Source organism: Alosa alosa, chromosome 12, assembly GCF_017589495.1.
Source record: "Alosa alosa isolate M-15738 ecotype Scorff River chromosome 12, AALO_Geno_1.1, whole genome shotgun sequence".
Lineage (NCBI taxonomy): Eukaryota > Metazoa > Chordata > Actinopteri > Clupeiformes > Clupeidae > Alosa > Alosa alosa.
The window spans coordinates 20,114,410-20,136,717 of NC_063200.1; the positions used below are offsets into that span (position 1 = coordinate 20,114,410).

At 44.5% G+C, this 22,308-nt stretch overlaps 1 protein-coding gene across 1 annotated transcript in view; it reads left to right on the top strand.

The window, feature by feature from the left end:
- Nucleotides 1-22,308, top strand: part of LOC125305058 (rab GTPase-activating protein 1) — a 119,347-nt gene that overhangs the window by 17,909 nt on the left and 79,130 nt on the right. The window contains exons 5-14 of the mRNA XM_048259659.1: nucleotides 1,244-1,442; nucleotides 2,435-2,609; nucleotides 9,196-9,353; nucleotides 14,632-14,742; nucleotides 15,239-15,305; nucleotides 16,160-16,262; nucleotides 17,003-17,188; nucleotides 17,341-17,404; nucleotides 18,782-18,822; nucleotides 19,105-19,198. Of these exons, the coding sequence (XP_048115616.1) occupies nucleotides 1,244-1,442; nucleotides 2,435-2,609; nucleotides 9,196-9,353; nucleotides 14,632-14,742; nucleotides 15,239-15,305; nucleotides 16,160-16,262; nucleotides 17,003-17,188; nucleotides 17,341-17,404; nucleotides 18,782-18,822; nucleotides 19,105-19,198 (1,198 nt within the window). The remainder of the gene's footprint in view (nucleotides 1-1,243; nucleotides 1,443-2,434; nucleotides 2,610-9,195; nucleotides 9,354-14,631; nucleotides 14,743-15,238; nucleotides 15,306-16,159; nucleotides 16,263-17,002; nucleotides 17,189-17,340; nucleotides 17,405-18,781; nucleotides 18,823-19,104; nucleotides 19,199-22,308) is intronic.

Below are 22,308 nucleotides of genomic sequence, written 5' to 3' on the forward strand. Positions count from 1 at the left end.
TAGATGCATGCAAGCTCCTCACCTTTTACATGAGACTCATTTGGGTGATCTCAAAATAAGTTAATTACGAGGTTTGTACAGATCCGAGATGTAATTGAGCTGTCGCTAAGCGCCACCCTTAGAATGCTGATGAGCCAATGACAGTCCAGCTTCAACGGGACTCGGACATCAGCTCGGACAACTCCATAGGAAACAACAGGGAGGAGGCATAAAATGACAAATGAATGGTTATTTATGGAGTTTATTAACTCAAAAAACCCCGACGGATAACCATGGTCAAACGTTTTGCATGGGGGACGTGTAATACTGATAGCCGGTACCCCAAGTGGCTAGAAAACGGGGTATATTTTCATCAACAGTAGCCTACAGGACATCTCGCATTTGCAACAGCTCGACGTAATGTAGGCTACTAAGCCAACAACGTGGGCACAGGTTCCCTGTTAAATCCCAAGATGAAAATGCTCATTAACCAACTACTATATTCTTACTGCATCAAATATTAACGTAACCTAACATATCTTAGTATCAATCTTCCACTAGCTAGCTAGCTAGCATTAATGTCAGTGGTTTTTGCACGGTGATTTGCACGGCTACTCGCCACAACTGCTTGTCACCTTGTATGTATTCTAAAGTTTTGAATACACCCCTCCATAGCATAATTAAGTCCCTTTTGATAGCTTCTGGAGGAAAGTAAATCCTTTATCGACCAAAACGTCCTCAAAGCCTGCTTTCATATACTGTCAGCTGCCATTGTCCACAATGTATTTCTAATCAAGTCTGGTTTGTTTGTCCGAGTTTTCACACGGTAACAATGGGGGGCGGGGCTTAGCGACAGCTCAATTGTTTTGGGGTGAGGGGGTGAGGTTGAAGACTAGAAGTAGACAACACCCGGACCTACTACTCTACCTCTGACTGGGTCTGTCCCCTTAGTCTAGCTGACATCAAAACAATTCTCGATTGAGAATACGTCTGGACACTCAGTTCACTTTCGATTTCTAAAAACTATTTCTGTACATTCCTTAAATCAGACAAGTTTCAAAAGAGGAATGTGCATGGTTGGTATTTCAACTATTGTAATAACTTTCTTTAATAACAATAAAAACACATGCAGTTCTTATTCAGTGCTAGCCGGTTTAAAAACACCAGTTTAAAACCTTTTAGACTCACCTGGTAGATTCTTTGTATTGTCAGATGCTAACAGTTAGATGGTGTGTGTGTGTGTGTGTGTGTGTGTGTCTCCTAGTTGAGTCGTCGGAGGCGAGCCCTCCGCCGGATGAGGACAGTGTGGTGTTCAGCAAGCTGACGTACCTGGGCTGTGCGTCGGTCAACGCCCCGCGGAGTGAGGTGGAGGCGCTGCGCATGATGAGCATCCTCAGGAGCCAGTGCCAGCTCCCGCTCGACGTCACGCTCTCTGTGCCCGTGGTCTCCGAGGGCACCGTCAGGTACACACACACACACACACACACACACACACACTGTACATGATGAGCATCCTCAGGAGCCAGACACAGACATAGACCCATAGAGACACACACACACACACTGTACATGATGAGCATCCTCAGGAGCCAGTGCCAGCTCCCGCTCAACGTCACGCTCTCTGTGCCCGTGGTCTCAGAGGGCACCGTCAGGTGTACACACACACACACACACACACACACACACACACACACACTGTACATGATGAGCATCCTCAGGAGCCAGACACAGACATAGACCCATAGAGAGAGACAGACACACACAGACACACACAGACACACACAGACACACACAGACACACACAGACACACACAGACACACACAGACACACTGTACATGATGAGCATCCTCAGGAGCCAGACACAGACATAGACCCATAGAGAGAGAGAGAGAGACACACACACACACACACACACACACACACACTGTACATGATGAGCATTCTCAGGAGGCAGACACAGACATAGACCCATAGAGAGAGAGACACACACACAGACACACACTGTACATGATGAGCATTCTCAGGAGGCAGACACAGACTTAGACCCATAGAGAGAGACACACACACACACACACATACATACATACACACACTGTACATAATGAGCATCCTCAGGAGGCAGACACAGACAAAGACCCATAGAGAGACACACACACACTGTACATGATGAGCATCCTCAGGAGCCAGACACAGACATAGACCCACACACACACACACTTGTAGACACACATGCAGTGATGGCACAATCAGGTATTCATAGGCACACGGACACAACATACAAACTAGAAAGCACTTTGATTGTCTTGATAAAGCTCTATGTAAATGTTGTTATTGTTGTTATTGTTGTCATGGTTGATCATGGTTATACTCTTCTGAAGACTTACTTAAAATGAATCTATCCGTAGTCGCCTGATAAAAGAGTTATTTGGTTGTCTCCTGTGCTGTTCCTGTCAGGTTGCTGGACCCTCAGACAAGCACAGAGATCGCCAACTACCCCATCCACAAGATCCTGTTCTGTGTGCGTGGCCACGACGGTACTGCGGAGAGCGACTGCTTCGCCTTCACCGAGAGCCACCACAACACAGAGATCTTCCGCATCCACGTCTTCCGCTGCGAGATCCAGGAGGCGGTAAGGGGCCTGCCAGCTGAAACCCTACAACTGTTGTGTAACTGCTATGAAAAATGTGCCATTTCATGGAGTCACCGCGTGTGGAGTTCCTCCGAGTTCTTTTTGGCAGCCCATTTTGCCAAACATGCACAGATTATTATATAAGATAATTTTGCCAAACATGCACAAGATTATTATATAAGATAAAGCAGACAGTTGTTCTTTTGCCCAGACCTATTTTCTCCCATTAGAGGAATCAGATAAGCCTCAATTGTATCTCAGTTGTGTGATGTCTTCCGGACCTGGAAATGTCATGGTATTAGTGTGGAACATAAAAAAGGGAGTATTTGTGAGTCTGGACAATGAACAAAGGAAGTTACATTTGTATGTAATTATTAGGGTTGGGTATCGTTTGGGTTTTATCCGATACCGGTGCTAAATCGATACTTTTAAAACGGTGCCGGTGCCGAAACGGTGCCTGAACCGGTACTTTGTTTTTAAAATGATTTAAATTAAAAGCATGAATTGCTTTTTTTTTTATTGATAAGACAAATTTGAACATGAAATTGAACTGTTATATTCAATTTACTATCAATATCTCATTGCTCCTACAAATAATCAGGGGCGCAGCTACCCATTTTTGAGGGGTATGCAACAACAATATTGGCCCAAAAAAAAAAAAAAAAAACACAAACAACTAAAGCAAAACAAAAGGCCAATAATTTACACTATTACTGTGCATTAGTGTCTATTGAATATGTTTTTAAATAAATGCTGCCAATTTGATGTTTAACTTGATGTTATACTTGATAAGTATTGATAAATGGTGCATTGCCACTTTAAGAGTTTAAGTTGGTGTTGAAGTGTTTAGATTCCCAGCGCTAGCCTAGTGCTAGGCATTTTAATAGCAACTATGGCTATGCGCTAACACCACTCAGCTGAGTTTAATTAGCGATAACGTACGGAGATGGTTTCGTAGCCTCTTTGACAGCTCAGTGACATCAGGGATGTTTTAGCCAGCTAACTTTTAACATGATCTTTATATTTATTGTGATGCTATATGGGCCTCATGCACATGAACGATTAATATCATGCCATTATGTTGTTTAGCTTAAGTTTTCACCTTACAACTTTGCTGATAACATTTCAAATAAATGCCAGTTAGCGCATTAGCAAGGATATTGTGTAACGTAAGGCCTATAGGCTACTGTTGATGATATTTCATAGCCTTTTGTGTGTAGTTAGGCCCACTGCTAGATTTTGACTGGAGCTCGCGATATTGCTTTAAAGTAAACTACTTGGGCTCACGCAAGCTGTCAAACACGGTCCACTCGCCTATGTGGTGCACCCCTCTGGTTTATACATCCAGTGTTTATGTTAGCAACACATCCAGATACAGTTAACTATCAGAGCAAGACGTTAGAGATGGCGCATGACATGCAGTGAAGCCTTGTGTGTGTATATATATAAAAAAACGCTATTTAAGCACCTAAATCAGGCACCGAAATCCACGTTATTCGATGCAGTTACTACCGTTTGCGTCGGCACCGGTGCCATATTAGAACCGTGTTTCGGTGCCCAACCCTAGTAATTATCTACTTTCATTAAGATTCCCACATGTCATTTTGTTTGGAACAACAATTTTTCTGTGTCTTTCTTGCAATTTTCAGTTTTTCACCTAGACTTTAAATGTGCTCGGAAGTGCTTGTCAAACGGCGAAGCTTTTTCCCCCTTGTGCAGGCGCTTAGCAAGCGTGGGGGATGGAGGTGTTATAACGTACACACTTTTGCTGGAACACGATTCTATCCCCCACACTTTTTGTCAGATTAAATTTAAAGTAAAATATGGAAATAAACGCTTACGTAAAGAGTTGGAACCGTATCTATAACGCACACACAGAGACACAAATAGGTCTGTTGATTTGATTGAACGGTCATCCAGCCAATCACATCAAGTTAGTGAAGAACCAGAGCCGCTCTGATCAAATTCTAAGTGTGCGTCTTTCAATGCTGTGCTGCTGCTTGGGTCTGCATTGTAACGTCTGCAGTAAGCAGATTTCAGATAGAATTGAAATTGTTACCGCATTATGCTAATTTAGTAAACCTTATTTTATCTGATCTTACAAACGGCGGCGTCAAGACACATTTGAGTTCTACATCGGAGATAGAACGCTTATGAGCGCTCATGCAATGTGTGCATCCCTGCAGCAAGTGAAACTGTAGCCTGACGTGGGCTAGAAGCAACAATAGTCTAAACAACAACGTGGCTTCCTGTAACTGTCAATGGAAAAATGCATAGAAACTGCTAATCATAATCTTTAAATTGACATTAAATAAGCTGGCTATATGCAACACAATTTATTTATATTCCCTTTGCATATGTTTGGGTAGACTTCAAACGTTTTTGAATTTGAGCTTACAGTTCTTTGTCCTTTACATTTATTTAATAGGTATTAGTGATACCTCGAAATTAGGCTGCTGTCTGTTAGGCAATTTATTGTAGCCTGCTAACCCATATGCACAAAACATAATTTCTGAAATGATTTCTTGATTTATAACATGAGATATGTCTCCATGTAGGGTAGTGTCAAATAGTGAAGTGATAGCAGGTAGATCATGTAGGCCTACATGTCACATGAGCCACACATATGAGGGGCGCTGCTTCTTCTGTCCCTCCCTGCATTAAAATGGTGTGTTTAGCACCAATCAGAATTTCAATTTTTTTTTTTTCGGGGGAGAAACTCCCGGACACCAATAGTCCGCACCCCTCTCAGAAAATACTTACAAGGTCCCTGTAGGGAGTTATTTATAATTTGGCCAGATTGTTTCATTTTCCTATCCCACAACCCCCACACTTTTAAAAAGGTTGATACGCCTCTGCCCTTGTGAGATTTCACCCTCCATAAGGCACAGATACCCTGTTTACATCCCCTGTGCTGATTTGTACCTAATAACCCAAGGCATGCCCGTCCTAATAAATCAGATCTCCAGTGACGACATTGCCCGGGCTCCCTGTAATGGACGCCAGCATGCCCCCCATCCGCTGAAACCAAAAACAGCCTTTTTATGTGTTTGCCAAGTAGACACCCAGTATTGCCCCGAGGAAAGGGGCACCAAATAACAAGCAGCTGTTGTCAACGCTGCCGCTGTTCTCGCCGTAACCGAGCCGCTGAAGCATGAAATTCCCTGTAATTAACGAGACGTTGGGACTCAGAGAGGCGCTCTGTGAGAAGGGAGACCTGAAGGTGCAGCTTTTCAGCCTTTTAACGTGCCATGATAAATGTGACCAACAGGGGGAGCTGTAGTGTCTTGTAGGAAACTGCACTAATGCAGTGGATGTCCATCTGTCTGCCTCTTATCTGTTGTCATGACAGAGCTGTTTATGCTCTATGGTTGGTTTTTATGGTCTTTTCTGATGTTTCCTAATCAGAATCAGATTATTTTTTCATTTGTGTTTTCTACACCTCGTCTAGAGGGATCAACATAGTGTATGTTAGTTGCCAAAAAGCGATGAATACGTTTCAGTTGGTCCACTTCCTATAGCCAGCCGATTGGCATGGTATTGTGTTGTGGATCAATTGCTTCTAAACTGAGAGCTACCAGACTACAGTCCCGGGCTAAACCTGACCTTGTATGTAATTTCTGCACCATTCGTCCAGGTTTTTCTCGCCAACATTGGGCTAAACTTGGAGGCATATTGTTTACCGTTGAAGCAAACGTCATTTGAATGTTTTGGATTTGGCACAAGTTGTAAAATACACATTGCAGCGTTCCCTTTGGTGTTTATATGGGGTCTTTTGAGAGTGGACGCGGCGCGCTAGTCATACTTACTCAAGGTCCTGTTTTTATAAGATCATAATGTTATGGTTCCTCGATCAAATTTATTTTTAGTTTACAATGTTATTTGTATCTCAACATTGTTTTGTGTAAAAACAATGTTGTTTTTAGCTTATTCTCACTCACAAACTCATAAATACACACACACTCACACACATACAAACACACACATACACACACGCTCTCACAGACCAACACAAACAGATATATTCGCATGCATATTAACACACACACATGCTCTTACACACACATGTGTATATACTGTACAGTATACACGCACACACACATATATGTACAAACACACCACACTACATTTGCACACACACACACACATATTTACACCCTTGCATAGTAACACACACGCACACACATGCGTACACACACACACACACATACAAGGGTCTCTAGCTGGCCCTCAGCGGTGGGCTTGTCTGTAGTGGTGACCTGATTTCCTCTCTGCTCCCCCACCCCCAGTTCTCTCCTTGTACTCACACTCCTCCTCACGACCTCCATCACACACACACACACACACCGTATGCTGAGCTGAAAGCCGCTCTCCCGCAGGGAATGATTTTCCTGAAATGCTTTGGCTTTGTGTTGTTGATGGACCACCTGTATGTCTGTGTCTGGGTTTGTATATGTTTTTGTTAGTGTGTGTGGGTGTGTGCGCGCGCACACACATGTCTGGGTGCGGGTTTCTGTCTGTTTAATGGTGATTGTGTGTGCACATGTCTGATGCTTTATTAATATGTCTGCCCCTCAGTATGAGGCAGAAATGTGTGTGATGTCTGGTGTGATTTTTGGTCTCAGTGGCAGAAAATCCACAGAGTGAATGTGTGTGTGTGTGTGTGTGTGTGTGCGCATGCGCATGTCCATATATCTGGTTGTCAGTATGGGTGCAGTGTGTGGAGTGATAATGCTGACAGTTACAACAGCATCAGTCAGGACTGTGTAATGGTGTGTGTTTGTGTGTTTGTTTGTGTGTCTCTCTCTATAAGTCTATGTCTGTGTGTGTGTGTCTCTCTCTCTCTCTCTCTCTCTCTCTCTCTCTCATCTCTCTCTCCATCTCTCTCTCCATCTCTCTCTCTCTCTCTCTCTCTCTCTCTGGGTCTGTGTGTGTATGTCTCTCTCTATGGGTGTCTGTCAGGTCTACGTCTCTGTGTGTGACAGCTGATTCCTCTAGTAGAGCTTCTGTTCCTCCCCATTAGCGTCATAGCCAGACTATGTGCTTACGACTACTGCTGTTTCCTAGTGAAGCTAATAGATAGATAGATAGATAGATAGATAGATAGATACTTTATTGATCCTCAAGGGGAAATTCAAGACCTAGTGTGACAGCACATGACTAAACATAAGGAATACATTTCAATAACCTTCATGTTAGTGAGGATTATAACACCACTTGGTTGAATTCGCTATTGTGATGCACTCTTTAGTTTGTACGCATATTTACACACCTATGAAGTAGTTCCAGTTTTTTGGCCACATTACGCCTGCATATCAATTCGTCAAGTTGTGAAGTTTAAATGAACTGTCACATTGCAACAGGGGTACAAATTAGCCATTCGACGTTCAGAACATAGCAACACTTTAACATATGACGGATGGCTTTTAGCTCAGCTACACTGCATTTGGAGTAAGTTAAAACAGCGAATTTACAAAGCTAAGGATCAGCGGAATCCTGGGATCTGCTAGCTTGGCAAAAAGTGAGATGGAACCAACGCCTGGGCTTTGGGCATAGCAACCATCTATTCAGAATGTGTAACAGCCGTTTCTCTTGTAGAGTAGATGAGTAGATGCGTGGTGGGAAGAAGTAGTTCTGCCAACAAGACCGTTTTAGCAATCAAAAGGTGGAAATTATATCAGCAAGTTAACAAACCCCAAGTGCGGCAACAGCAGGATAGTGGACTATCAATCGCTAACAAGCGCTTAACCATACTTCCGATACTTTTTCTAAACTCTTAACACACTCGCATCTACAAAACACAATGGGTCAAATGGATAATTTTCTTCTCAAAAACACATTTTGTTAAATATATTACTAACACATCTTTCTCTGCACACACTAACTTCACCAAAACACTGGAAATCTGACTCAAAATGTAATTATTCTGTCAAAGAATAACACTTGTTTTCACTTCACAAGGTACATGCAGTCAATCAAAGTACACCAGGTTTCAAAATACTGGCTATTGTTGACAATACAAAAACTGCATAGACTTATGTTTCAGTTTTACAGGTATTTGCATGCCATTTTTACACTAAATTTCTTTGTTGGGAACTGTATGTCTACATGTTATGTTCACATTCAAAAGCATTCCAGTAAAAAGCTTTTTCCTTTATACTGTTTACTACAGGAGGTACAGTAGAAATACTGTTTACAGTATGATAGAACAGAAAAGGTTTTACAGTATTGCTTACAGTGAACAAAATATCCATGAAACACACAAGAGCATTCTGAACAAAAAAAACAACAGCAAAAAAAAAGCCATATAAAAAGGGGGACTAAAAAAAAAAAAAAAAAAAAAAAAGCACAAAATTAAAATAGTGCATTAACTTCTGATACCTTCCTCACCATGTCATCCATTATCCCTTACATAATTGTTACCGCAGATGTACTTTACATGAAGGTCATATGCATAGTGGTAGTGGTACTAGACATTTTTTGAAATACTAGTTTTTCTTGTGCTCTTTAAAAGTCAAGTGGTCTCATAAGTATAATTATATGTGTGTGTGTGTGTGTGTGTGTGTGTGTGTGTTGGGACACACAGGTCAGCCGGATACTCATCAGTTTCGCCACGGCCTTCCGACGGTCAGCCAATAAGCCTCCTCTGGCAGCGCAGGCCCCGCCCCTTACGCCAGACAGCGATGTCTTCACCTTCACCGTTAGCCTGGAGATCAAAGAGGATGATGGGAAGGGAACCTTCAGGTAGTACACACTCTCACACCCACAACAACACAACATCCAAACATTAATAAAGAGCTCTTTATGCTTCACAGGACACTACAAACACTATGCCAATAGTCACAACCATGTTGTATATCTATCTATAAAGCAAGAAGCGTCTGTATGTGTGTCTGTGGCACGCATATCTCGCTGAACATTTGTCAGACTGACCTAAGATTTCGTATGTGGCTCGCGTGTGGCACAAAGGTGTGCACTCTCGATTTTGAAGATTTTTGAACGCATATTTCAAAAATATGCTTATTTACGTAGGATGTTTATCGCTGCACTGCACTGTTTCCAAGGGGACCAGTTTCAGGGGAGCTCCACCCCATGGATCGTGTACTGACAGTTGCTAGCTAGGTCTCACTTTGATGATAGTCAGTCGCAATTTAAAAAACGGATTACTCTGGAACCGCTTGTGGGTTAAGATGCAAGAGGATTGTCATGTCTGACCTCAACAATAAAGACTCCCTGTATGCAGTTTGCTTGCATAAAATGATTACGCAGATTTTGCAACAACACGCCAACAAACACGTGTATGTAGTGACCACTCAAAATAAAAGAATGCAATAAACTGATGCTTTGAATAGCCCAGGCTACTTTGGACTTGAGACTTTGACTAAACAAACGACAATTCCGACTGCAAGGTCCCAAATTGAAACGAGCGATAGGCTAGCTAACGTTAGACAACAAGTTACAAACTGAGCGACGTCACTAATCACGCCATCAAACACGGGTATGTAGTGACCACTCAAAAAAAAAAGTATGTGCAATAAACTGACGCTTCGAATAGCATTAGGAAGTTATTCAGTAAGCTTAATACACATTTAGCCTTTACTCAAAACAGTTGTTAGACTTATGTCATTCTGATCTGTAGAAAAGTCACATGCAGCCATGCCTACATTTATTACACATGTATTAGAGGCCACATTAATTATAGGATAATATATTATGATATTCAGTATTCATTATTGAATGCTTAGCTGGAATGTTGTTTCCCCATCATCCTATTTTTAAAGAAGGCCTACCTGTGGGCATGTAATTGAGCTACATGTTTTCTTCAGGAATGGCATGTTTGAACTTCTCTGACCAGACCATGTACTGATTACTGACACACACACACACACACACACACACACACACACACACACACACACACACACACACACACACACACACACACACAGGAAGTATGGCGAAGTATGGAGTCCTTCAGGTCAACAGCCAACGGTTCTGTTTTTGAGACACAAATCACCCGAGTCGGTCCCTCTCTAGATCAATGCTAAGTGAATTAGAGATTTGAAGGGAGTGTTTTATAGTGCTCAGGTTTGGGAAGTGACTCGATCTGTTTCTTTAGGAATAAAACAGTAAAAATAGCCCACAGTGCCCCCCACCACCACCACCTCCCATATGCACCCCTTTTCACTCTCGTTCTCAGTCTATTACTCTGTGTTTCATTCAAAGTGCAGACACACACTTCCTTTAATTTATCATTCCTCTCATCCCTCTCTGCCCTCTTTGCTCCACAAAAGTCTCATTCACATCAACTTACCAGTGCATTACGTGTGTGTGTGTGTGTGTGTGTGTGTGTGTGTGAACGAGAGAGCGAGAGTAAGACAGAGAGCAAGGGGGGGGGGGGGGTGAATGTTCATTTTCTTCAGTAAAATGTCTATTAATGTGTCCCATTTGATGTAGTTCAGTTAAGTGAGTTAAGATGCAGTTCCAGAACAGAATGTCCACAGATTTTCTCCTTTTAATGCAGTTTGGTATGTGTGAGATTAGAATAATAATAGTGTGTTTGTGTGTGTGTGTGAGAAGATTAAATAAGCCTGAGGGGTATTTCACAAAACCCAGATAAGGGATTAAGCTGGGATTTTTATGTTATCCTGGATGAATTTAGCCTTGACTTGGTTTCACAAAAGAGATGGCACATAAGTTACCATGGGGATTTATTCTCTGCACCTAGCCTGGTCCCAACCAGGCTAACAGCCAAGCTAAGTTAATTCTAATGGTAATTACGTGGTCTTATTGGTTCAGCTAGCTGTCATTCACATCAGACCTCCGTGCTAATTTTAAGGAGCTTTATTCCATTTATAAACTATTTGCTAAATGTATTTGCTCGCAAAGCAAAACAGATTGTCTACCTACTACCATATGGATATTTGAATTGTGATCGCCTTATAATTATTAACATAGGCCTAGGTACTCATTGTTTGCTTATTTTATTGATAGACGTTTGATGAATAGCCTACTGTAGTTGATTGGAAGTAGAGGGGCAAGTTTTCGAAGGTATTTTCAACTATAATATTAAGGTATATCATACTATGTGCATCTTTGCAGTGGCAAGCTTTCTTAATGATGTTGCGTGCGAGACACAAGGAAGCACTCACTGCGTGGGTGCATCGTAAATTTGCATTCAGTTGGTCTACCACGCCTACTTCTGCTGTTTTACAGAAATAGCCATGATTCCCCATTCCAAAAAGGATAACTTTACTTCATTGCTAGTCTATATCAAAAGCGGTTGTTCACTTTGTGTGAATGACGCTATTTTCCGCTTCTTTTTTATTCCAACCGTGGGCACTTTGGAGCAGAAACGAACGCAGACACATCCTGAATTACTTACACCTGGCTTGACATAGTGGCTCCTACTCATCCTGGATTGGCATTAGTGAAACGAGTTGAGCTAGGATGACCAGACAACGCTATGTCAAACCTCGCTTTATCACTTATCTTGGATGTCTTAATTCTGCCTTTGTGAAATACCCCTCTGGAGAATTCTTTATGTTTGTTTGTGTGCATTCCTTAGTCTGTGTTAAAGTGTAGTGTCAAATTATAATCAACTGATTCAAACTCAGAAGAATTGTGACGAAGCAACAGAATACTGCAGAAGGTGTAGCTTTAATCCAAAACAGAGTATGGGTTCGCGAAGCCAACTACTAACATCCTTTCTTACACAGCTTATATACCTCTTTCCAGTAGCATCACTTGTTTTGACCAACTCAGAATAGAACAGAGCTCCTATGTCCTTCTTACCTCTTTTGGTAATACATATGTGCCTAGGTATTTATTCTATTTCTACAAAAGACCTTTGATCTGAGCTGAACAACTGCTAGGGATGTCCAGTCTCTTCCATGCATTCACTTCCTTATAGGCAAACCTCTGGGCCCCTAGCTTGTGCTATATTTACCCCTGCTCTTTTCACCACACAGAGGTTACACATTAGCCCAATGTATAGAACATCTTTTAGCACAATTACAGAATATCTTATCAGGAAACTTATAAAAATTCACCACAAAAGGGTGTCCATGCCAAAGATATGGCATTAAGTCAGCGCTGGTACACACAGACACACACACACACACACACACACACACACACACACAGACACACACACACACACACACACACACACACACACACACACAAAATAAGCATGTGGATCCTCAACCCCAGTCATCAGCACATTATCCTCTGTTGAGGTGTGTCCACGGCAGCCAAAACTCCCCTCGGACGGCGACTCGGGTCACTGTGACTCAGCGAGGCCCTAAGTGCTTGCCGAGTGGCTGTCTCACCCCGCACTCCGAGACGAGACGTTTCCTCCTCCGCCGCTGCTGCACAAAGGGCCCCAATCAGCCGCTTGTTTTGCAAACAGACACAGAGGCCTATTTTTAGAGTCTCTCTCGCTCTCTCTGAGACCCTCTCTAATTGGCTCGGGGATCCTAAGGCAGTTTTTCTTTTGCGGTGGGGGGTGGGGGCAGGGGTCGTATTTAAAGAGAGAATGTGGGTCACTGTTAAAAGGGACTGGTTGCTGAGAAAAGTTTTCTCCACAGGCAGGGGTGACCGGGTAGAGGAGGCCTCAGGGACTTTAAATGAACCAGTGTGGTTCAGTTGCCCAGTGACTGGTTATCAAATGAGCTTATGAGGGATTTGACGCTGAAAGGCAGGCCTTTGTTTTTGGACGGAAGGTTCCAGATAGTTTGACTGGTCATGTAGGAGTCATGTTGTTAGACGGTAGGACCTGTAGATGTGCCTCGCGGCTCTGCTAGCCGAGCGGACGAAGGGCCTCTGTGTGTGGTGGCCATTTGTGTGCAGTATGACACGTCTCCTCTCCTTTCCCAGGCTACCCTTTGCACACCTCTTCCCTCTCCTCTCCTCTCCTCTCCTCTGGTTTTTGTCTCATCACCTCTCGCCTCCTGGTGCCATCATCTCCTTTCCCCTTTCGTGTTTATTTTGCTCCTCACTGTGTCACTTTCTCGTCATTCCCTCCTACTTTAATCAGTATAAGTATAAATACTCTTTTGATCCCGTGAGGGGAAATTTGGTCTCTGCATTTATCCCAATCCGTGAATTAGTGAAACACACTGCACACAGTGAACACACAGTGAGGTGAAGCACACTCTAATCCCGGCGCAGTGAGTTGCCTGCAACAACAGCGGCTCTCGGGGAGCAGTGAGGGGTTAGGTGCCTTGCTCAAGGGCACTTCAGCCATGCCTACTGGTCGGGGTTCGAACCGGCAACCCTCCGGTTACAAGTCCGAAGCGCTAACTAGTAGGCCACGGCTGCCCACAAAGGCCACGGCTGCCCACGCTATTCCTCCTATTTTAAATGAATTTGATTTCATCTTCACTTCTCCCTGGTTCTTCTCTTCTCTTCTCTCCTCTTCCCACCTCTCTTCTCCTCTCCTCTCTTCTCTCCACTTGATTCCTCCACTCTCCCTCATCACACTCTTCTCTTCTCCTCATGCGTATGTCTATTGCACCCAGTGGAGTGCACTTCATGCGTAAACAGCACAGCACTTGTCCCCTGTGTCTGTCTGGACGTTTGGTCTCGTGGCCGTGGCCTCTCTCGAAGCAGATGGCAGTCGCTCGTAAATCAGCGGAAGTCTGAAAGGTGTTTGGACCTCCACGTCTTTACCTTGAGGAAGTGTGTGCAAGTGAAAAAGAGACAGCCAGACCCACACTTAGTTTTGTTTTGGAAGACTGTCCAGAAATGGGCTTGCTTTGGTGTGTGTGTGTGGGTGTGTGTGTGTGGGTGTGTGGGTGGCTGCATTCTGTAGGTTTGCAGTGTGGAGATGTTTCTGCTGAGGCCCCTATGTAAATCTCCTGCTGTGTACTGTAACGGGCTACTCTCAGACAGCACGTATACACTCGAGGTCGTACGTCTCACAGCTCTGCTTGGGTTACTGCTGGCCAGAAGGAGGTCAGAAAAAGTACAGCGCTGTGTGTGTGTAACTTCCATTCTCCTTTTTACGCCCTCACAGTGCCGTATCCAAAGACAAGGACAGGCAGAGCTTCAAGCTGCGCCCAGGCATGGACAAGAAGATCGTCATCTACGTGCAGCAGACGTCCAACAAAGAGCTGGCCATTGAGAGGTACAAAACGCTCACAAAATCCGCACCCCACCCCACCCCCCCCCCCCCCACCCATGTCAACCTGGAATGCCCTCCCAGCCCCCCCTCCCCGTACAGTTTTCCATCTCCAGCGGGCCGCGACGGAGGGATTTTTGGGCCCAAACATCCTTTAGCTGCTCATAACAGTGCCATAATTCTGTTAGAATTGATATATGGCTGCTGGTTAATGTCCGTCTGCTTCCGAGCTTAAGTGTCCCATGCCGGCCCATGAGGTGATGATTGATGGCTTGGCTTTCCATCGGGAGCCTGCTCATTCTCCGTTTTGGGTATCATTGTTTTGGAATCGCTTTGCTTTGCTTGGACTGTGTAGTGTGTGTGTGTGGGTGGGTGGGGGGTCTGTCTATCTGTGTGTGTGTGTGTGGTGGGGGGGGGTCTGTCTATCTGTGTGTGTGTATGTGTATGTGTGTGTGGGATTGCTTCTCATTCCACACATTTTTTTTTTTTATCTGTGTTCCAGGTGTTTTGGCCTGTTGTTGAGTCCAGGCAAGAATGTGAAGAACAGCGACATGCACCTGCTCGACCTGGTGGGTGGTTGGATGCATTCCACATTTCCTGTTTTGGTCATTTGCTGACGTCCATCAGCTGCATGCATCTATTTTTACCCGCATTCCTCAAAGTTTTCTCTTGTATTTTTTTGCTAATTCTTATCTCCTATCCGTTCTCTCCTTTTCTCTCTGTCCATTTCTGCTCTGTCCTCTACTCCGCTCATTGTTGTCTTTCATTCCTCTTTTCTTTTTGTCTCTTCTCACCTTCATCCTTCTCACCTTCTCTTGCTCGTCTCTCACATCTCCTCTCTTCTGCCTTTTCTTGCCCACCTAACCTCACTCACTCTGCCTCTCCTCCTCTCCTCACACTCTTGACCCTTAATTCTCTTCTTCTGCATTGTCTTTGCACTCTTTCTCACACCTGCCTTCTCTTTTCCTCTCCTCACCTTACCCCTTCTCACCCCGTCTCTCCTCTCTTCGTCTCTTCTCCTCTCCTCTCCTCACTTTCCTCTCCTCACCTCTTCTCTTTTCCTCTCCTCTCCTCTCCTCACCTTACCCCTTCTCACCCCTTGTCTCCTCTTCTCCTCTCTTCTCCTCTCTTATCCTCTCCTCTCTTTTCCTCCCCTATCTCTCCTTTCCTCTTCTCTTCTCTTCTCTTCTCTCCTCACCTCACCTCTCCCCTCCTCTCCTCTTTTCTCTTTTCCTCTCCTCTCCTCTCCTCACCTTACCCCTTCTCTCCTCTTCTCTCCTCTTCTCTCCTCTTCTGTCCTCTCTTCTCCTCTCCTCTCTTTTCCTCCCCTATCTCTCCTTTCCTCTTCTCTCCTCTCCTCACCTCACCTCTCCCCTCCTCTCCTCTTTTCTCTTTTCCTCTTCTCCCCTCTCCTCCTCTGTAGGAATCAATGGGGAAGAGCTCAGATGGGAAGTCCTACATCATAACGGGGAGCTGGAACCCAAACACTCCTCAGTTTCAGGCTGTCAATGAGGAGACACCCAAAGGTTTGTGCACAGTTTTACAGTACTACCCAGGAGTGGGGCAGCCGTGGCCTACTGGTTAGCGCTTCGGACTTGTAACCGGAGGGTTGATGGTTCGAACCCCCTACCAGTAGGCATGGCTGAAGTGCCCTTGAGCACTTGACTGAGTTGTTGCAGGCAGCTCACTGCGCTGGGATTAGTGTGTGCTTCACCTCACTGTGTGTTCACTGTGTGCTGAGTGTGTTTCACTAATTCACGGATTGGGATAAATGCAGAGACCAAATTTCCCTCACGGGATCAAAAGAGTATATATACTTTCAAAAAAATTATTTCTGAATCATTTTGTAGAAAAATCCGTCAAAATTAGTTAAAGTAAGACATTTTAGTTTGTTTATCTCGCTTATGATTGTGAATCTATAGTTCAACATATGAGGTGCGTCTTGGTCTGTCATTGTAGCCCATCAATACGTTCAATGCATATTTAAAATCAGTCGCTAAGCATGATTTGTGGCCAGATTTGTGATCACGTGCTGTCCCTTTCCTGGAAAGCCTCACAGACCATTCCTGAGAATGTGAGTTTAGCCTCAAACGTACGGGTCAAATAAAACATGCAGTTATGTTTAGATGCAGATTTATGACTGGTCTCCAGGCCCCTGCAATAATTGATGTTTGTGTACGTCCAATAGATATAGACAAATGAATGTGTGCGTGCGTGCGTGCGTGCTTGCGTGTAAATGTATGTGTCTGTGTCTGTGTGTGAGTAGATAAGTTCATGTACATGACGACGGCGGTGGACCTGGTGATCACAGAGGTGGAGGAGCCGGTGCGTTTCCTCCTAGAGACGCGGGTGAGGGTGTGCTCGCCCAGCGAGAGGCTTTTCTGGCCCTTCAGCAAGCGCTCCTACACTGAGACCTACTACCTGAAGCTCAAACAGGTGAGCAGAAGCACCTGTCAACACCTGAACTGACCTTACCTGTCCACATATGACACACATGCAGAAAGGTCACGACAGAGATTTCAGTTGAAAAAATGAAGCCCAATATTATTACAAACATTCAAAGGTGGTGTGACCAGTCCAGGTCTTTGAAATTTGTTGTTAAAGTTAAAGTTGACCGATATTTGGCAGACCCTTCTATCCAAAGCGACACTGAATCAGACCTGGGTTGACCGATTGTCAGTTACCTGTCAGTTACCTGTCCAGATATGAGTTTTCGGGAGTGTCTACAGCATTCATATAAGGCAGTATTTTAACAACATTAAACAGTTCTTTTGGACGTCCAATGACTAAGTGAAACGTCAGTCCCAACCTACGGGTTCTCAAGAACATTTGTAATTCCTAAACAATGACTTACACATTTCCTGAGCTCCTTAGATGTGATTGCCTGCCATTATTTCTGGGAAGGTTTTGTGATTATCTGTGTGGACTGATCCATGTGAGTTTAATTTCCCTAAAGGTTAATGGAAAGGGAAATGCCTCACAGCCGTGCTAGAATATCACCATTCAGAGTTAGTCTTAGCGCTCATGCCATTGGCACAGGTGCACACGGTCAACTTCAGTCAAATCAGTCACTGCATGGCTTGGCAGACGTCTTTGTTTCCTGGAGCATCTGTGCTTCCGGTTAAGCCTTGATTTTTAAAAAACAAAGCTAACTTTAGTTAATGGACAGAGCTCCTTTTCTAAAATGAAAAGTATCAAAGTTATCACGGCATATTTACTTGTATTAATTTAGTAGACACTTTGAAAACACTTAAGCTGAAAGTATACTTTTGCAGCCATGGTGTGCACAGTTTGAACAGAACGTGTGCAGCATCAAAATCTCTCTCTCTCTCTCTCTCTCTCTCTATCTCTATATATATATATTCTCTATAAATACATTTTACCTTGCGTTGACGAGTCCGCAACAGCAGAAAAACGATTATACTTCGATCGCCTCCATGTCCACATTGGATAAAGCCATGTCTGCAGAAGTATACTTTTGCCCTTAGGTATTTAACCCACGCACCTATGCTGGTCACCTGTTGTCAGCACCTTTCCCCAGCATTCGGTCTACCACTTGAGCTATTCTAGAACTGACCGTAGCTTTGTGTCCCCGTGGTGTTGTGTGTATGTCTGATGCGAATGCGTCGCGTTATTGTGTGTGTGTGCGTGTTTTGTGTGTCGCGTCGCGGTGGAAGTCGTGTGTGTGTGTGTGTGTGTGTGCGTGTTTGTGCATGCATGTATGTGTGTGTGTGTGTGTGTGTGTGTGTGTGTGCGTGTTTGTGCGTGCGTGCATGTGTGTGTGTCGCGTCGCGTCTGCGCGAAATGCGTGTGTGTGTTTGTCGCGTGCGTGTATATGTGTCATGCGTGTTTGCAATGCGCGTCGCGATGCGATGTATGTGTGTGTGTGTGTGTGTGTGTGTGTGTCCAGCTGGAGGCGGAAAAGGCGGAAGAGCAACCTAACCACGCTGTATATGAGGTGGTAAAACCCTGGAGAAGCGAGTCGAAGGAGCGCAAAGAGAACCGGCCATACGTAACCTCCCGCGAGTCCGCCTCGCGCCCGCGCCCATAATGTGCCCTCCCCGCCTGAGGATGAGGAGGAGGAAGGTGAGTGAGAGAGTGTGTGTGTGTGTGTTTGAGGGGGGGCAGGTGGGGTAGGGTGTGTGTGTGTGGGATGGGGGCAGGTGGGGGGTAGGGTGTGTGTGTGTGCCACACTAGGGCAAATGAAAATTACTAAAAGGTCTAGAGGCAGGTGAAGCATCTGGCTTCCTGGTATTGGACAAATCGACTACTATTCTGTAGATTCTTGTTAAAAGCTTTTTACATTTTAAAGTAACCCTTTCTCTTTCTCTGTCTGCACCCCCCCCTTCTCTCTCGCTCTCATCATAGATAACGACGAGCCCCTGTTGAGTGGCTCTGGGGACGTGTCTAAGGAGTGCGCTGAGAAGATCCTGGAGACGTGGGGAGATCTGCTGTCGAAATGGTGAGCGCTTTTCACTTTTCTTTCCCCCCGTCTGGCTCAGCAGAACATGTGTTCTCCAAAGTACATACATCACCCGCCTGTCATGTGCGTGGTTTTGCTAGGACCTGCTAACCCTGAGGCCCAAACAAGGGTCTGATTTTCGTTTGCGTCAACAAAAAGCACATGGCCCACTGATGCACAAACTGTGTTATCATCAATGTAATCTGTTGTCTCATGGTACAGTTATCTAGCTTGTCTACATTCTCCATTAGCTACTCGCCTACAACAAAGGTACAAATATGAAATTAACTGTAATCAAAACAAACAAGCAAACAACCATACAAAGCAAACAACAAAACACAACCATGACCCCCGAGCCAAACTAGCCTTGTGAGACCATCCTGATCTTGCGAGCTTCAGGTTTTCATTCGCAGATCAGTCTGACAACTTTCCGATAGAGAAAATTTGGAGCAGTTCACCAAGCGAGCGACCAATCAGCGCTTATTGGTTTTGAGGGTTTAGGTGTGTGACATAACGAACAACATGACGGCATCCACAGATGAGATGAGCATAGCTATCGCGCAAGTTTTATTCAAATTAGAAAGTATTCAGGCAAGTGTTATTTAAATAAACTCCTGGTGTACTTTTCAATGCCTCGTTTTATGAGTAAAGAACATAGTTGTACTACTGTAGAAGTTTCGAACCATTCTGGGAATTATTAGTGGGGTAATTTACGAGATACCAAGTTGGTTCCATTAGCACCTGCAGAAAGTCATACGTTTTTGACAGCGCTACTTGACCAGGGTTCGACCAAGGGAAAACAGGTTCTGGGAGGGTGTTTGGCTCGGGGTCATGGTGCAAAGGACCCTAGAGTGAAATTACTCCGAGCCATCGCTTTAAGTTTTTATTCTTCTAAATTGGGCTGCTGCCAGTGTATGTACAGAAAGCGGATTTTCCGCCCTAGTCATCCCTGGGTTGAGCTTGTGATTTTTAATGAGTGCTGGCATGTGGGAGATTCTCTTTCTGTACCGTGTCTCTCTCTCTCCCTGAACAAGCAGCTGTCGGAATGAAGAGACAGTAGAGCTCGAGAAGTGACACAGAAATAGTACCCGCAGTCCTCGCCCACGGAATTGTCTTTGATATTTCTGTTTCCTTCTGTTCCTGTGGGCGCGCTAACAGATGAACATTTTTACACACACACACACACACACACACACACACACCTCACACGTACACACAGATGGACACATGCATATGCACATGGGCGCACAGCCGCACACACACACATGCACACATATACACACACACACACACACACACACACACACACACACACACACACACACACACAAGCACCGACTTCCTGCTAATTTGTAATTCATGGTTGGGAAATTAGATAGATATTTTAATCTTTGGAAGCAGGGGGAGGAGTGTGTGTATGTAGTGTGTGGTTGTGCATATGTGTGCATGTGTTTGTTGTGTGTGTGTGTGTGTGTGTGTGTGTGTGTGTGTGTGTGTGGAGGGGGGGGTCTGATCCAGAAATAGGGCCTTATTAAGATAATTTCCCCCTCCCATTACTCGCTCATTGTTCTTAATCAAAACCTCGAGATTAATTCAATTAAAAAGCAGAAAAATGTAATTACAGGATCTTACTGGCTGGTGCCTGAACTCCTGTGACACAATGAGGTGATGTGTGTGCTTGTGTGTGCCTGTGTGTGTGTGTGTGCCTGTGTTTATGAGAGGGAGAGGTACTGTAAATTTGGTTGCCACATCTGGATTTTTTTCTCCCCTCGTCTTCCACATCCCCTCTCCCCCGCGTTCCTCGGAGCCATGATGTTCTCCCAGTCATACTCAGCCGGAGCATCTTCGCTGTCATGTTCCATTACCTTCGTTAGTCGCTCGTTAGCTCACCCACACCATTCAGCTGCAGCTCAGGTGTATCTCAGATGTGGCTGAAGCAATCAACAATCAACCCCCCACACACACACACACAAAACACATACCAACACATTCAACACACACACACACACACACCTCACACACACGACTCTGTGTGTTTTGTCTCAGTGTGTCAGTGAGCTGTGATGCTCGGCAGTCTGGGTACTCAGGACCTGGCTCAACCCTAATTGTGTTGAGATGATGAGACGCTATTTGCCCTTCAGAGCCTCACCTAATTTGCCATTATTGTGGATATTGTTGTTTTTTTTTTTTTTGGGATATTGTCAAGGTTTTAACGGGCAGTTATGTAGTCCTTGTTAAATCCGGTCCATGGTAAAAGCCAAGTGTTGCCCAGACCACGAGTGTATTTCCTCTCAACAAAGCTTTTCTCGTTCATCTGCTGTGAGTAGTGTCTGAGGCCAGATGAACCACCCAGCTGGTCCAACAGCCCTGAAGGAGAACTCGGCATCCTCTTACATCACTCTGAAAGCACTGCTTTGTTGTCCTTTTCCGCGGCCCCCTCTCCTCTTCCACCCCCACACCCAGTCTTTATCAGGGAGGAAAATACCACACGTTGCATAACCTTTGCAATCAACATGTAAACACAACACACCAATAATTAAACATTGGACAAGAGAAACACGCAATAGTTATAGTCCAGAGCCAGAGGCTTTGGCAGTGCTTAGGTCACGCTGGATCTTTCCATAGCGTTCCGGAAACAGCCCCCAGGTTGAATCTCCCTTCTCAAAGCACGAGAGGTCAGGGGAGGTGAACCGGGTTTTCTTGGACCTTCGTTTTCCAAAAAGGATAAACGCAGATTTGGGCGTACTGACAACCACAACAGCAGAATGGTTTCCATGCTTGATGAAGTCATCAAGTGAAAACAATGAAGTGGTTTAGAAGTGCCTGCATGACAACTGATATTATACTAGACATCTGCTCTCTCAGATGTTCCCTGCGCAGTTTTACGTTCTCTTTCACTCAACCGTATCACACTCGGACTCTATCTGTCTCTTTCTGTCTCCTCATATTCATCTTTCACCCTTTCGTTCCTTTTTCTCATTTCTACTTTATTTACTCTAGAGTCTGTCTTTCTGTCTCAGCCTGTCAGGCTCTCTCCACTTCGCTCTCTGACTCTCTGTGTCCTTTGGTTTTTGTCACCTTTCGCTGAATGTCTTCAGTCTCCCCTCCTA